The sequence below is a fragment of the Xenia sp. Carnegie-2017 genome, unplaced genomic scaffold, assembly GCF_021976095.1.
Source record: "Xenia sp. Carnegie-2017 unplaced genomic scaffold, XeniaSp_v1 HiC_scaffold_13, whole genome shotgun sequence".
Taxonomy (NCBI): domain Eukaryota; kingdom Metazoa; phylum Cnidaria; class Anthozoa; order Malacalcyonacea; family Xeniidae; genus Xenia; species Xenia sp. Carnegie-2017.
The window spans coordinates 9,195,159-9,210,867 of NW_025813436.1; the positions used below are offsets into that span (position 1 = coordinate 9,195,159).

The 15,709-nt window shown below is 32.9% G+C and overlaps 6 protein-coding genes across 7 annotated transcripts; 3 read left to right on the forward strand and 3 right to left on the reverse strand.

Moving 5' to 3' along the window:
- The first annotated feature begins 68 nt into the window (after positions 1 to 68).
- LOC124433481 lies at positions 69 to 3,456 on the forward strand. Its single transcript, XM_046983257.1, has 8 exons — positions 69 to 329; positions 584 to 796; positions 1,057 to 1,172; positions 1,343 to 1,534; positions 1,727 to 1,928; positions 2,559 to 2,684; positions 2,751 to 2,870; positions 3,124 to 3,456. The coding sequence occupies exons 2-8, from the start codon at positions 643 to 645 to the stop codon at positions 3,261 to 3,263; spliced, it is 1,050 nt and encodes a 349-aa protein (XP_046839213.1). The 5' UTR covers positions 69 to 329; positions 584 to 642; the 3' UTR covers positions 3,264 to 3,456.
- LOC124433479 (myb-like protein X) lies at positions 3,301 to 6,355 on the reverse strand. The gene is made up of 6 exons (XM_046983255.1): positions 6,100 to 6,355; positions 5,901 to 5,999; positions 5,477 to 5,630; positions 5,302 to 5,371; positions 4,129 to 5,227; positions 3,301 to 3,924 (listed from the first exon to the last, which is right to left on the reverse strand). The coding sequence occupies exons 2-6, from the start codon at positions 5,956 to 5,958 to the stop codon at positions 3,440 to 3,442; spliced, it is 1,866 nt and encodes a 621-aa protein (XP_046839211.1). The 5' UTR covers positions 5,959 to 5,999; positions 6,100 to 6,355; the 3' UTR covers positions 3,301 to 3,439.
- A 393-nt stretch (positions 6,356 to 6,748) lies between these two features.
- Positions 6,749 to 9,686, forward strand: LOC124433480 (T-complex protein 1 subunit alpha-like). The gene is given in 11 exon segments (XM_046983256.1): positions 6,749 to 7,057; positions 7,137 to 7,222; positions 7,406 to 7,632; positions 7,832 to 8,121; positions 8,197 to 8,323; positions 8,404 to 8,414; positions 8,417 to 8,578; positions 8,708 to 8,831; positions 8,902 to 9,094; positions 9,155 to 9,318; positions 9,396 to 9,686. Coding segments are annotated over 11 exon segments (1,677 nt in total). The 5' UTR covers positions 6,749 to 6,975; the 3' UTR covers positions 9,607 to 9,686.
- LOC124433482 (enoyl-CoA hydratase domain-containing protein 3, mitochondrial-like) lies at positions 9,628 to 11,547 on the reverse strand. 2 transcript variants are annotated; one of them, XM_046983258.1, is made up of 10 exons: positions 11,471 to 11,547; positions 11,286 to 11,398; positions 11,091 to 11,223; positions 10,952 to 11,023; positions 10,853 to 10,886; positions 10,678 to 10,762; positions 10,504 to 10,613; positions 10,374 to 10,432; positions 10,192 to 10,298; positions 9,628 to 9,867 (listed from the first exon to the last, which is right to left on the reverse strand). In XM_046983258.1, the coding sequence occupies exons 1-10, from the start codon at positions 11,519 to 11,521 to the stop codon at positions 9,762 to 9,764; spliced, it is 870 nt and encodes a 289-aa protein (XP_046839214.1). In that variant the 5' UTR covers positions 11,522 to 11,547; the 3' UTR covers positions 9,628 to 9,761. The 2 variants fall into 2 exon arrangements, with proteins under 2 accessions (XP_046839214.1, XP_046839215.1); XM_046983259.1 differs by lacking the exon at positions 10,952 to 11,023 and having other exon boundaries at positions 11,471 to 11,546.
- Positions 11,548 to 11,602: 55 nt separating this feature from the next.
- Positions 11,603 to 12,371, forward strand: LOC124433483 (microsomal glutathione S-transferase 1-like). The gene is given in 4 exon segments (XM_046983260.1): positions 11,603 to 11,767; positions 11,836 to 11,861; positions 11,863 to 11,916; positions 12,040 to 12,371. Coding segments are annotated over 4 exon segments (453 nt in total). The 5' UTR covers positions 11,603 to 11,641; the 3' UTR covers positions 12,287 to 12,371.
- LOC124433362 (40S ribosomal protein S8-like) lies at positions 12,348 to 13,895 on the reverse strand. Its single transcript, XM_046983123.1, is given in 8 exon segments — positions 12,348 to 12,514; positions 12,588 to 12,717; positions 12,782 to 12,801; positions 12,804 to 12,829; positions 12,902 to 13,025; positions 13,250 to 13,349; positions 13,413 to 13,550; positions 13,863 to 13,895. Coding segments are annotated over 8 exon segments (681 nt in total). The 3' UTR covers positions 12,348 to 12,404.
- Between the last annotated feature and the right edge of the window lie 1,814 nt (positions 13,896 to 15,709).

A 15,709-nucleotide genomic window follows, 5' to 3' on the forward strand; every position in this document is an offset into this window, starting at 1 on the left:
ATGTGCGTTATTTTTGTGTGTTTTCAACACAAACACTTTATTTCATCATATTGATTTTTGTTACAGAACTTTGCGATAAACGCGAAAGATTATTGGAAGCTACCCCCCGTTTTTCACCAAATAGTTTGTTCGGTAATTATCAAACGGTTTTCATGAGCCCCATTACCTGACAATATAAACTGTTCAACCAATAGGTTTATCGACCTGATTTCTGAAGATTAAATTTCACAATAATGCCATCATTGGCACGTATTAACGATTTGTGTGAGTTTGTTAAGGAAACGTTTGCAATCATCAAGAAGTAGAAGTTTTTTTCTAGGAAATTTGAGGTTTGTTTAGTATTTTACCGTAAGTTAACACATCAGTTAAATATATATATAGGAATCATGGAAACTCGACACGGATTATCATTGTGACGAGATGATAGCAATGTATTTTATTTCATTGCGATGAATCATTTTGCTTGTACCTATTTTCCCCTTTATAGTTCAATTGATGAATACATTTTATAAAAGATGCATTATATGCTAAATGTATAAAGGTTATACTCTTGACTGATTTTACTACAATATTTATTTAACAGAGTGAAAAACCAAGAATTTAAAGTGACAAATATTTGAGGAATATCCTGTGGTGCAAAAGATGAAGAAAATATTTCATAAAATGCTTTTCCTGCCATTACTTCACATTACTATTGTCGTCGCCGTTGTCCAATGTGCAAGTATTGCATCAAAATCTACTGTAACTGTGAAGAGACCAAAAGGATTTGGGAGTGCAAAGCGAGCGATTATCATTGGCGAGTTGATATTTATGTAACTCTGCAATAAAGTGTAGGAAAAACCACAACCCTTTAAAATCACACAAACTGTATAACTTGAATGATTCAGCAGTTACTGATTTCCAATGAGAAGGCGGAAGCATGTGACCACGTTTGTCGGAGGATTATATCATTAAATGCATTGTAAAACTCATGTATAATTTGTAAAACAAAGCGAGATTTAGCACGTAGAAGCTGTTTGCTTTGATATATTCTCATGACAAATGTTTTTCTTTAAGGAGTGGACGGTTTAGGAGGGGTACATCTGAGAAATGTAACAAACAAGTATTCATCTTTCAAATCATTCTTTAACTTTGGATCATTCACAACTCGTGCGAGAGGTGTTTACCCAACTGTAAGAAAAAAATACATAAATTTTTAAGATAAACCGTTTTGTACAGTTACACGAATTCTCATGATATTAACGTAATCTGTACTCCTTGCTCAGTTCAAGTAACTCAAACATACTCTGTTACGATTTAATTCTACTTTAATCTAACTTTTTTTTTAACTTATATTCTCCAGTCTAGTGGCCCAAACTGGAGTTCATTTGTCACAGGTCTTGATGTCTTCGGTCACGGTGTGCTTTCTAATGATTGGATGGAAGAAAATGGTGATCCACTTGATGACGTAAGCTACAGTATTCCTCCTGTGACGGGCCGAGGTCGACCTTCGACGATTTTTACTCAGGTTAAGAGAAAGGACTCTCGATTGAAGGTGAGTTGTTCCTGTTACAAAACTTATTGCTTGAGAAAGACATAAACGACGACTGTGTTTTGTTCAACATAAAAAATGACCAATGGTATTAACTATATTACAGATAAAGATGAACAATAAAATTAGTTTACAATTGAAAATTGTATTTATTAGTGATATTTCTGAGCCTTTTATTTTGTTTAAATTGTTTAGACAGCCATGATGTTCACGTGGTCGTGGCTAAGAAACTACGCCATAAATAACTCAGACATTGATGCTTGGCATTGGGGAGGAGAAGGAATCACGTGTGCACCTAATGACGTTGTCGACTGCTACGATCGTAAGGACTGGTACACAATGCTTGCAGTGACAAAAAACTTGGCAAAAGATCCCGTTCTCACATTAATACATTTAGGTTATTTATTTTGCATTTATGTCACAAAAACTTTAGAATAAACCCCATTCTTCTCATGGCTGCGTCTCTCCCTTCCCTCCCGTCCATCTCTATTGTCAAAGAGGATGAACTATAGTAACCCCCGTCCATCTCTATTGTCAAAGGGATGAACTATAGTAACCCCGTCCATCTCTATTGTCAAAGGGATGAACTATAGTAACCCCCGTCCATCTCTATTGTCAAAGGGATGAACTATAGTAACCCCCGTCCATCTCTATTGTCAAAGGGATGAACTATAGTAACCCCCGTCCATGTCTATTGTCAAAGGGATGAACTATAGTAACCCCCGTCCATCTCTATTGTCAAAGGGATGAACTATAGTAACCCCCGTCCATCTCTATTGTCAAACGGGATGAACTATAGTAACCCCCCGTCCATCTCTATTGCCAAAAGGGATCAATTATAATAATCTTCCGTCCCTCAATAAATTCACGAAGAAGTACCATCGTCTCTCTCTCTTGTCACGAGAGATAAACTAGCTATTTAATTAATAGAATGATTTAGTACTTGATAAACATATAATTTGTACACTTTTGTAAGTAATTCACGAAATGTGTTGCTTTTGTTCTTTCTAACTTACGAATTTAACAGATGCCGTAGATTTGGCTGGTCATAGATCTTGCTGGGGATGCCCGTTGTATTATAAAGCTATGAGAACTGTGAATAACAAAATTCTTTTCTTGTTGAATGCATTGAAAAGAATGAAAGATTCTTCTGGTAAATATTTAAGTATTAGCATTGTAATTGAAAGTTAAGTTTTGACTTATTTTTGTTTTAATATAGGAAAGATAATGTTGGACGATACTTTAATTGTGATTGTTTCTGATCATGGAGGATGGAGAAACAGTCATTCTTATTCTAAACCAATTATTGCCAATGTTGATATTCCTATTCTATTTAGAGGTAATGATGTACTTATAAGTGTACTGAAATGAAATTTTAATGAAGATAACGTATGTCGTGTAGGTAGAATGAATGAACATCAAAGAAAGTAAACAGTCTTTACACTACCTAAAATATAAACTAAGATAACGTGTGTCAGTGTAGGTAGTGATGAACGAACAACATAGAATGGAACAGTCTTTACACTACCTAAAATATAAATCAAAGAAATGAGAAAAGTCACAATATTAAAGGAAACTTATGTTTTACCTAGGTCCAGGCGTTCTTAAAAATAATAGTTTGGAAAATATTTATGTGTCGAACGTTGATGTAGCCGCAACAGTTCTCAATGCTATCGCTGTGGAGAAAAGTGAATTTATGCCAGGAAAAGTTTTGGAGCAGATTTATCAATAACATGGATTACAATGAATTACAATAAGTAAGCATTCAATTATTTTGTTGGTGTACTATCTTATTGACCAAAATAACTCAATATACACAAAAGTTTAAAAATACAAATATGAAAATAAAATTAATGTTATGCTACATTGTATACAAAAGTTACAAGCTATCTATTTCTACATGAAATGTTATTTTTTATCCTCCACGTCTTGTTTTGGTATAACTTCTTCGTACAGCGGGGATTCGTCGTGCGAATAATTTTTCTCTTGAGAGAAATTCCTGTTTTCAGGTGCGTTTTCTTGGGAGAGACCTTCGTTTCCGTTTTCAGGTGCATTTTCTTGGGAGAAATGTTCGTTTTCGTTTTCAGGTGCATTTTCTTGGGAGAAATGTTCGTTTTCGTTTTCAGGTGCATTTTCTTGGGAGAAATGTTCGTTTTCGTTTTCAGGTGCATTTTCTTGGGAGAAATGTTCGTTTTCGTTTTCAGGTACATTTTCTTTGAAGAAAGCTTCGTTTTCGTTTTTAGGTGCGTTTTCTTGGAAGAAAGATTCGTTTCCGTTTTTAGGTGCGATTTCATGAGAGAGACTGTCGTTTTTGATTTCGTGTGCACTTTCTTGAGAGGAATCTTTGCTTTTGTTTTCAGTTACATTTGCTAATGCTTGTTGGTCTTTGCTCACTGAAGAAAAGAAAAAAAGTCAACAATCGTAAGGTAAAGTTACTTTCATAATACTCATTCTCAATGGTAGACAGAACAGTTAAATATTATGAAAGTGCTACTGCTTAAAATGTATGACTGATATTCAACCAAAAATCATAATTTTTCTGCTCTAGTCTTTCACTTTATAATATTTACTCATTCAATATATCGTATTCCCATTACCTTCTAAAGACAGTGTTTTTTCAAAGGTACGATCATTATTTTCTTCCTCTTCATTTCTTTTTGTTAGTTGTGCCTCTTCTCGGTCCCTCTTCTTTTTCTTCATATCAACTTTTGTGTAAAGTTGCTCAATTTCTTCTGGACTTAACTTTCTATTTGACACATTTCTATCTGGCTTTGTTTGGGTAGATGTGCTGACTTCCTGAATGATAAGATCACCTTTCTTAAATGATGTAGTGTATGGCTGTATATCATTATCGTCATAATCGTTGTTTACTATGTGATGATTTTCATAAGGTGGTAGTTTTGATGCACTGTTTTGGGGGCTATGCAGTGTGACTGATTTTGTTTCAGTAGTAACTAATCTTGGAGTGGAAGATTTAGGAAGGTCTGAAAAACTTCGATTTCTAAAGATGTTAGGTTCTTCGTACTCAGAGATGTCCACACTTTCATAGGGAGTAGTGTTGGGCTTTATTGCGACACCTTGAGTTACAAGTACTTCCTTGGGAGTTACACTTTCATAAGCATTATATCCTTCTTCATAATTGTCATCTCTCACTTTTAATGAATCATCAACAGAATCATAATGACCAGAATCATTGTCATCCCCAACAGGCACATTAAGCCTTGTCATTTTTTTACCTAAATCACTTGAATGTTCATGAGATGGTGTCTTGGGTAGTTCACGATTAACAATACTATGACGATTATCATGAGATGTTATTGAACTATTTGAAGCATTTTTCTCTTTTGGCTGGTAGACTTTTGTTCCTTGTTTTTTCTTTAATGATGGACGGATTCGTTGAGAGAATGTCTTTGGCAAAACAGTCTTGTTTGAATGATCATTATTTTTGTGTTGATGATGTATCCTTCTCACTATTTTTCTTTTAGAATTCTCTGTCTCACTGTCATTATTACTTCTACCTTGATCAATGCTAATGCTCACGTGTTTGCTCTTCATTATCTGGTGATCTTCTTCTTTATTCTCCATCACATTTTCTTGAGTTTTTTCCACCACAGAACCATCAACTTTACTAGTATCAGCAGCATCTGAATTGGGTAGAGGTGCTATGGTTTGGTTGGAATTTGTATCTGTGGATGTCTAAATTTTTAAACAAGAACAATTTCATTTTTTGTACAATTTAAGCTATATGATATTAAAACTTTAATACTTACAACTATTTGTGATGATAATATTGTCACATTTCCATCATGTGAATTATAAGCCACATTTCCTTTACTATTCCTGAAATAAAAATATTTAGTTAGTATTTAAACTTTGGACATCACAGGAATGTTATCATAGAACAAAGGTGTTATGCAGTACATCATAGTACAAATAGGTACATACTTTCTACTTTTTGCACACAATACAATGAGAATGATGAATATGCAAAAAGTAGCAATGCAAAGGAATGTCCAATAAAGTTGAGGGTCCACATTATAATCAGCAGAATCTGTCTGCAATGTTAGCAATTTTCTTGTCAACTGTTGCCTTGGGGCATCTAGGTAAAATATTTATTAACAAAATATGTCAAAAATGCTTTGTCTATGAAAATTGTTTGGTGAAATGATGCATGCTAAGAATTTTAAGTATGACTTCACTTTGTTATTTACAAAACTAAATGGGTTAGAAATAATGTTTAAAGTTGCTGTCATTTCATATGAAGAATCATCTTTATCAAAACTGATCATAAATATAATGACCCAAACTATACGTTTTTTATAACTCTCTTGAAACAAGAGTCATATACACATATCAATACAAAAAATACCTTGAAAGCCACGATTTATACCAGCACATATTATTGAATCATTGCATTTAATCAACATTGCTAAACAATTCCAAAATCATCACCATTCTTTATCAATACCTAAAATACATATCAATATATTAATGTAAAATGATGAAATGAAAACTTATACATCCTTAGTAAATCGAACAAATAATACATATTATACAACACTAATAACCTGTGAAAATCCATAAAGATGGTGAAATCCAGGATAACCATTATATTTTCGTAATATTAGATTGTTTTTCTCTTCAAATTTGCAATATTTTGGTAAAGAGACAAGAAATCTCCGTTGAGCTTTCCCAGACAAGAGGTTTTGATTTAATGGATATATCTCTTCATAAAACAGTCCATTTAAAGCTTTGTATTTTTTTTCAGGGAGCCAATACTTCACTGAATTGCAATTACAATTTTCAGAAGCTAAAGGGCTTCCGTATACTCCAAAGATCAAATTGAAAGATATCGACAATGACAGAAACATATTGAACAACAAAAGATGCCTGAGTAAAACGTTAAATTCCATAATGTGCAATCTTTCATTTCAAATGCCACTTTTTTCGTGATTCCTTTTGACTGTTTTAGTCCGTCACAATGCTGTTAAAATGCATATAAGAAGAAGGTGAAACAAAACTATTAGTCGTGGGTGGAAGCTGGATGCATAAATAATAATTGGGTGTAATCACTTCTCCGACCGGATGTTGATGAAAATACCAAAACAAAATTGATTGATTGATAAATTTCCCATATCATTTATCTCTCATGTATATATTTCTTCAACTTTTACAAATAATTTCCTACGTATTTTGAAAGAAATCCGTATTACGAGACACTAAATATACCGCAAAAGATTTTATGTCTCCAAGATTTGCAGGAAAAGATTTTAAGTCTCCACTTTTAGACGACCTGTGACATGACGTAGCGACGGTATTGATTATGATGCCGCTGACATTTCATCATTGTACTGTACACTCGTGTAACAAAATAATCATTTATATATGTCAATGTCCATATTCCATGTGGTTGTGAAAAATTTGTACTTCATAGTTTGTCAATAATGTCTAGTGCTCCAACTTCGGCTGAACTTATAAGCGTTGGTGGTGAACGAACTACTGGAGCGTCTGTAAGGACGCAAAATGGTACACTTTTTGATTGTGCATGTTTTTTGTCGTTCTTTTTGTTTAAACTAAAGCTTTTCTGTTCTGTTTTTTTGTGTAGTTATGGCTGTGTCAGCTATTGCAAACATTGTCAAAAGTTCTCTTGGTCCTGTTGGCTTAGATAAAATGCTTGTTGATGATGTTGGGGTGGGTTTTTATTGAAGCATAAAGTTTAACTTTTTATGTAATTAAAATTTAATTTATTAATAGTAGGAATATTTTGTTGGTAAGCAGATTATTGCTGATACTGTTAATTTAATTATGGTTAATCAAAGACTTTGTTTGTTTTAATTTTATTTTAAAACAAATATTTTTAATTCAAACCTTCAGGATGTCACCGTAACTAATGATGGTGCAACAATATTGAAATTACTTGAAGTAGAGCATCCTGCAGCCAAGGTTCTTTGTGAACTTGCTGACCTTCAAGATCAAGAGGTTGGTGATGGTACAACATCTGTCGTCATTTTAGCTGCTGAACTTTTAAAGAATGCTGAGGATCTTGTGAAGTCAAAAATTCATCCAACGTCAATTATTAGTGGTTATCGTCTAGCTTGCAAGTTAGTATTATATGTTGTGGTTGCTGTGAATAAATTGTTGTATTCGATTGTTAAAAGTCACTTCTCTAACTCAATGCTTGTATTTATAGACATGTTAATGTGACATAGTGATATTTATAGAATGATTGAGAAGAAAAAGTTCATGAGCTTTTAACCCAATTAGTCGTGAGACTTGAAAGTTAATATGCATATTTTATAGAGAAGCATGCAAGTACATCAATGAACATATGACTATTGGCGTGGATGAATTGGGTGGAGATTGTATTATAAATGTTGCTAAGACTGCCATGTCATCCAAACTCATTGGTGCTGATAGTGATTTCTTTGGAAAGATGGTTGTTGATGCTGTCATGGCTGTGAAACGAGAAGTCAAAGGTGATAGCAAGTATCCAATCAAGTCAATCAATGTCCTTAAAGCGCATGGTGCAAGTGCTCGTGAGAGTGTATTGGTGAATGGCTATGCACTAAATTGTACAATAGCATCACAAGGTATATTTTTTTAATTTCAACATGTTTCAATCATGATTTTTATGACAGAATTAAATCTTTGTTACTTTTTGATAGCTATGCCAAAGAAAATTAAAAATGCAAAAATTGCATGCCTTGACTTCAGTTTACAAAAGGCAAAGATGCATTTGGGTGTGAGTGTAGTTGTTGAAGATCCTGATAAACTAGAAGCTATTAGAAAAAGGTAGGAATTGCTGTAATGATGAGAATGATTACTGATTATCCTGAGTGCGTAGCTATTTTTTTATTTTCCTGATTATTTAGAGAGTCTGATATTACAAAGAAAGAATTGAGAAAATTCTTGCAGCTGGTGCGAATGTTGTTCTTGTAAGTGGAGGCATTGATGATTTGTGTTTGAAATATTTTGTTGAATCTGGAGTAATGGCAATCAGACGTTGTAAGAAACAAGATCTCAAAAGGATTGCTCGATCAACTGGAGGTTTGAATTACATGTTTCTTAATACAGATACCAAAGTACATGTTTTAGTGTAATTTAAAAGTAGTAAAAAGTCTATTTGGATTATTTATTGTTGATCATTGATAACAGTTGTTCTTCATTATATTATAGCAACAATGTTATTGACTTTGACAAATTTGGAAGGTGAAGAAAGCTTTGATGCAACAATGTTGGGTCACGCTGAAGAAATAGTTCAGGAAAGGATTTCTGATGATGAACTGGTTATTATTAAAGAGTCAGTCTGAGTTGGCATTTTGCTTTCATACTTTTGTGTTGCTTAGTGTTATTGATGTCATTAATTGCAGGCCTAAAGCTCGAACAGCTGCATCTATAATCCTTCGAGGAGCAAATGATTTTATGTTAGATGAAATGGAAAGATCCTTTCATGATGCTTTATGTGTGGTAAAAAGAGTTTTGGATTCAAAGAAGGTGGTGCCAGGTGGAGGAGCTGTTGAGGCTGCATTATCTATTTACTTGGAGAATTTTGCTACCTCTTTAGTAAGTGGTTCAACTTTGAATATTTATGAGTAATTTAGTTAGCATGACTTCTTTTTCTAGGGTTCAAGAGAACAACTAGCTATTGCAGAATTTGCTAATTCTCTTTTGGTCATTCCTAAGACATTAGCAGTGAATGCTGCTAAGGATTCAACTGAATTGATTGCTAAACTTCGTGCTTATCACAACACATCACAAACAAACAATGATAAAGTGCATTTTAAATGGTCAGTATCGCTCTCATCCCTTGTGTTCAACATCATATAAATCCACTTCATGATAGTCTGTATATATTTTTGTGTAGGATGGGCTTAAATCTTGTTGAAGGTGTAATTCGTGATAGCAAAAAGGCAGGTGTACTTGAACCAGTTGTTTGTAAAGTAAAATGTTTGAAGTTTGCCACAGAGGCAGCTATAACTATTCTTCGAATTGATGACATGATTAAATTGGAGAAAAAACAAGAAGACCCACATGGAAGATCATATCAAGATGCTGTTAGAGGTGGACATCTTTAAAGTAAACATCCATAAAAAAACTGCGATCAAAGATAATAGATGTTACAATGTTCACATCTCAAATACATGGATCAAAGTTAGTATGCATTGAAACTGGTGGTTCTCAAAAAATAGGTTTGTCATGTGTAATGATTGATAATTGCTTGTTTTATTATCTATTCTTCATGGGTCCACAAAGGTTTTCGTTTATTGAGGAAGGCTTCAATTCCTTCATTTCCATCTTTCAATTTAAGATTATCCACCATTACTTGACCAGCAATTCTTTGAAAAAAATGAAAAAAAATGTTACTAAGTTCACTTAGCAACAAGATAATGTAGAGTGGAGGGCTTTTTAAAAGACAAGGAAAGGGGGAAACATGATCACATGAATATCACATGCCCCTAGAGTGAACAGATCTCACACACATCAGGTTATATGAAGTTTTGCTATTGGTGGTAAACAATTGTTTTTGTGAATGAAAGCTACAAAAAATTGCACAACATGTTTACACTTTATCATTTGTATCGCATTCATTTATTGTTTATAATAAACATTTTGTAGGTTTCATGTAGTTTAAAAACCCAAAGTAATAATGTTAAACAAACCTGTACGCATCATTTCTATTCTGAGTAATCTGTTGATAATAACATTTCTTGCCCATTGCAACCACAGGTTGGCTAGTTTTGCATATTTGCTGAGCAAGGTTCAAGGTCTACAAAATTGAATAAAGTCAGAGCAAGTATTTATTATCACACGACAAGAAATGACAGTTGGTAAATAAACCTACAACTTCTTCAAGTTTTTCTTCAGGAACAACTTTGTTCACTAAACCATATTGCAATGCATCTAAAATTACATAAATAATTAAGGTTTCAAGCTTAACATAATTTAAACAGTAAAACTATGTTTAACTATACCCTTAGCAAAGATGGGCTGTCCAGTGAATAACATCTCCATTGCAATTTTATGTGGAACTGCTCTACTGACAGCAACTGCTGGTGTAGAGCAAAACAGACCAATATTCACTCTAGTAAAAAGATCATTTTCATGCAAAAATAGTTCAAGTTATGTTTTTTTTGTAACAACCATACCCTGGAGTGGCAAACATTGCATTTGTTGCAGCTACAGCCATATCACAGCTTGCAACTAATTGACATCCAGCTGCAGTTGCCAATCCTACATCATAAGAATGTTATAAGTGGAAAAATTTGTTGCAAAATCAAAATGTAAAAATCTAAGATTAAGTAAAAAGACAATTATCATCACCTTTAACCTGGGCAATGACTGGTATTGGTATATCCTGAAAAATACATTTAAATTTAGTAAATGCCAAATTTCAACAAAAAGATGGTTATTTTTCATTACCTGGATTAATGACATTACTTCACTACATTTATCAAATATTTCTTTATGATGAGAACTGTCAGCAGTGTTTATCTTAACAATTGACAAGTATGACATCATCTTAACATTTGACTTTGGTAAAGTTTAATATATTTCTTACCAGTTCCTTAAGATCATGACCAGATGAGAATACTGTTCCATTAGCTGATATGATCACAACATGAGACTTTTTAACAACATTTTCCATCAAGCCATTTTCAATTGACTTGAGCATTGCCAAACTTAGAGCATTTCTACATTAAACATTATATATAAATGAAAAATTCTAACTTGTGAAAAAATTTATCATTGTTACCTTTTCAGTGGGTTGTTTAGAACTATTTTTCCTATACCATTGACGACATTACACAAAGTCAAATGAGATTGTTGCACATTCTCTGAGTTTTTACTTGAAAAACGAGTAAATACCTATTATTGTGTAATGACAAAAACACATCAATTTTAGTTCATTTTTTTTTTGAAATGGCTTTTTTTTATTACCTTTTCTTTTGTTGAAGTCTTCAAAAAGTTGTAAATAGTTCGAGAAATCATTATTCCAAAATTTTAGAATAAATTAATAATTAATAATAATTGGAAATTTGAGCTAATTCACACTGGAGGTGGTGGAAGTTGGTCACACATGATCAAAGCTTATGTTTCTATCCTTTGACAATGGATTCTGTTCTGTGGACATTTCAGAATCCAGTATTTGCTTTTTACTCATTGTGTTCGACAATATTATTGTTGAAAATGTTAATGATGCCAATTTGGACGGGATATCAGAGAGTAAAAAATAAGGTTAGTTTATTTCATACGCCGTTTTAACGTAAGTTTAATTCTAATCAGTTTTGATTAAAATATTTCAGAATTTTTCTTGGCCAGAAGATTATCGATCAAAGGAGAAAAGGTGTGAAACCTGTACATCCTGACGTTGAACGCATTCGACGGTATGTTGAAAAATTACTACAGTGTTCATTACAGAAATTCAAATTATAAAACTTGCTGCTGTATTCATGACTTACTAGGGACAGTTTTTACAAATATTCCCAATGTCAATTGTCTTGTTTTAGATGCCATCAAAATGATTTGGAAAATATCCTACCATTCTTTGTGCTTGGTCTCTTCTACACATTAACTAACCCCTCACTGATTTCAGCTCAATTTCTATTTGGAGGATTTACAGTAGCTCGTATTATCCATACAATTGTGTTTGCAAATGCAGTCCCACAACCAACTCGTATTTTGGTATTCAGTTTTGGTGTGACCATCAATTTCATCATGGCTCTTTTAGTCTTAAAGAATTTGATAATTTTGTAAATTGCAACCTTATGAAAACTATTTTCAATAATTAATTTTAACTGTATACGACACAATCAAATACAATGAAACACAAAGATTGCAACACTTGTTTTATTTATGCATTTATTTTTCATTATTATTTGCTCTTTTTGGCCCTAATTTTCTTTCCATAAAACTCGAGCTCCTTTCCTTCTAAAATGTAACCATCACATCTTCCACTTTGTCCAGGACGTGATGAGATACAGGCTACAAGAAAATAACATGTAGATGTTATTTCAGTTTTTTAAAGATTTGTTTTGTCCATTTAAATTAAACTAACCATAGAGTCGTCCAGTTACAAACTGTTCTTCAAGACCAGGAGTTACTTTAGCCATTGCCTTTCTTGCTTCCATTTTTTTCTCCTGATGTCGAGACCTTTTTTTCTGTAGTTCTGCTTCTTCAGCTTCGGTCTTATAAATAAAAAACAGATTATTATATTTTGCAGTTTGAAGTATTTGCATTAACTATTCTAACCAATTTAGCACCCTTTTTCGACCAATTGGTGTGGCATAATGTGCTTACCTGGGAATATGAATAAAGCATTAGTGCAATTCAAATAAAACAATTCAACTACAAACTAAAAATTAATCTCACCATTGTCTAAACGGATTGCTATCAACTGTAACAATACAATTTTTCACAAGAGTTTTTGTTCTAACAAGTTCATTGTTGCTGGCATTATATACAACATCCATAACTCTTGTCTTTCTTGTTATACCTATGTTTAAAGACATTTTCATTAACTGAAATATCAAATCAATAATAATAGTGCAACATACAAAACATGACAAGTACAATCAGAGTAACTATGACATTCAAACAGAATCATGCTTAAAGTTTCTTGACTATAACAGTTATAAAAACTTTATCATTGTATAGAAATAATTCATCATTTTGTACCACGACATTCCACTTAATGATTTAGTAGGCTTCAGAACTTACTTTCAGAGCCCCATGAAAAATTACCATGGTCAAGACGCAATGCTCGAAACTTTCTATTACCACCCCTGGTACGAACTGTATGGATTCGTTTTTGTCCAAGCTAAAGAAAAGAATGACATTATTTATAGAATTGATACGATTGCTAATTCTGTTGTACGACTACCTTTGTGTTTGCTGGTGGACGACCAAGCTCAAATTTGCGTTTCTTTCTTAATGGTTTCTTCTTTCCTCCAGTGGCACGACGTTTATGCCAACTGTCACGTGAGATACCTAAAAATAAAACATGTAAGCCAATGATTTCCTATAATTACTCATGCAGTTTTGGTCAATATACATGGTGTAGATACCATAAAATTAGTAAATGGAAAAACACACAATTATTATCATGAAATATATCATGTGACAATGATATAGAAGATTTGGTGGTGTCGTTGATGTATAATTCTCAAGCAATTGCTTTTTGGGAAGATGTGCTCTCATGGCATGGGTTTATAGCATTCAATGTTGGTATGTATGTAATATTGTAATATTGTAAATTGGACTGAAGACAAAGTTTCCGTCCAAACATCGTATTTGGAACGTCTTTGTTTTCCGAGTTTACATCAAAAATTACGTGTGCTTCAAAAAATTGCTCGTAAAACATCATTATAAGTGTGCAGAAATTGTAAAAACTTTAAATAAAGGGAGAAAAAGTGAATATTCCCAAGAGATTCAAACGGATTCTTTCTACTATCACTTATCTGATCACTCACCCATCTTTATTGATTTGAAAAGACCACATTCATGAAGCGCGAGTAGATTTGTAACCTGGGCACTAGAACATGTGTGGATATGTTTGTACAGCGGTATTGACCATTGAGTTCTATAATAACTGGAGGGGAAACGTCAACAAAATTAGTATAAATTATTAGCGCGCGGCCGCGTGGTCAAAAACATGGCGGATTTTGGTTGTCAAAGTCAGCGGAAAGACGCGGGCTCATAAAATGAAATTTTTTTCGCCCACCCGGATTTGACAACCACAATAGCGATTATATAAAATATCAATGCTAAACACAAAAACTTTTAGAAATTTTATCTTTAAAACATGTTGCAAACTTGTTTGGTAGACGGATGCTGAAGTAATGCCAGAAAAGGAAACATTTCATGATACCGGTAAGCAACGTAAGATTGTTTACCATTTAAAGTGTTCAGTGTTTTGTTTTAAGTCAATACTTGAAGTGTGATGGTATATATTTTGTGAATGTTTTTACTTCTAACTTATAATTTAAGTTATGTATATCCAGTCTTATTTGTTATTTACTTAATCGCTTGCTGGACGAGGCAAAGCAACCAGTTCTTATCGAGATATGCATATCTTAAAACTCCTTGTTTCAACTGAGTTGAAATGGAGGATTTTTTCATGATATTTTCTGAAAATATGAAGCAAATATTGACAGAGCTGTATTGAAATCAAATGCAGTGCAAGATTAATTAATGAGCTCTTTGGTACATGTCGTACAATAAAAATACCTGTATTAAACAGCTAGCCTGGACAATTTGACAGATTATGGACAATCATGATGATGGTGTGTAATGGTTTGCTTTATGCTAAAAGTTTTATGAATGCCATCTGGTGTTTCTGTAAATGAATTGTTTGTTACACAGTGTAGTGAACAGGTTAATACATCAAAATCAAGATAAAACTACTTTGTTCAATAATGTGCCAAATTTTGCTCTACCTTGAAATATTTGCTCAAGCAAAGCTTATCATGACATGCATGAAACATTAAATACAGTACTGCATCATCTGACAAAGTCCATATGTTTTCAATTCCAGGTGATTAAAAATTCACATAAGATGCATTGGTTTGCCATGAAGTTGAATGTGGAAGAAGCAAAATTGATGACAAAGAACTTTTATGTCTTTGAAGAATTACGATATCATTTAAAAGAATAAGAGTAGCAATCTAGTAAAAGAAGCCACATCGGCCTTCAACATGAGACTTTTCCAATTATGTATAGTTATTTTGTACAAAATACTATTTTAGATAAACTTGATTTTTAAGTCATTTACTGATATTTTACCAAAAGACAAAACAAAAATTCCAAGGCATAATGTAAAATTCAAAAATTTGTCAAGTTGTTTGAACCTAGAAAAAATTAGTATAGGTAACTGTAATTTGTAAGGACACAAGAGAAAAGTAGTGCAAGAAGGTTAGCATTTTGAGAGTTAATAAGTTCTTGACATACATTACACAAGGCCATAATATTATAAATAATGTCTGTATAATAACAATTATACAACATGCTAAATATCTTCACCTACATTATAATTATTTAAACAGGTTTGCCTTCATGCAGCAATAAGAAAAGTGTTGTGTCAGAGAAACCAATGCACTTTAATTTAAAAATCGTATTTTCAATGGGAAATTAATGTAGTTCTGTTCAATAGTAGATCCATGGTTGTCAATGACAATCCAG

Excerpts from the sequence above, each read along its gene's own strand:
- LOC124433479 (XM_046983255.1), bottom strand. The coding sequence starts at position 5,958 with ATGTTGATTAAATGCAATGATTCAATAATATGTGCTGGTATAAATCGT. Across the intron at positions 5,228-5,301 it reads TATTATCATCACAAATAGTT|ACATCCACAGATACAAATTC; the intron begins GTAAGTATTAAA and ends TTAAAAATTTAG. Across the intron at positions 3,925-4,128 it reads AAAAACACTGTCTTTAGAAG|TGAGCAAAGACCAACAAGCA; the intron begins GTAATGGGAATA and ends TCTTTTCTTCAG.
- LOC124433482 (XM_046983258.1), bottom strand. The coding sequence starts at position 11,521 with ATGATTTCTCGAACTATTTACAACTTTTTGAAGACTTCAACAAAAGAA. Across the intron at positions 10,887-10,951 it reads AAGTAATGTCATTAATCCAG|GATATACCAATACCAGTCAT; the intron begins GTAATGAAAAAT and ends TGTATTTTTCAG. Across the intron at positions 10,614-10,677 it reads GCAATGTTTGCCACTCCAGG|AGTGAATATTGGTCTGTTTT; the intron begins GTATGGTTGTTA and ends TCTTTTTACTAG.
- LOC124433481 (XM_046983257.1), top strand. The coding sequence starts at position 643 with ATGAAGAAAATATTTCATAAAATGCTTTTCCTGCCATTACTTCACATT. Across the intron at positions 1,535-1,726 it reads GAAAGGACTCTCGATTGAAG|ACAGCCATGATGTTCACGTG; the intron begins GTGAGTTGTTCC and ends TAAATTGTTTAG. Across the intron at positions 2,685-2,750 it reads AAGAATGAAAGATTCTTCTG|GAAAGATAATGTTGGACGAT; the intron begins GTAAATATTTAA and ends GTTTTAATATAG.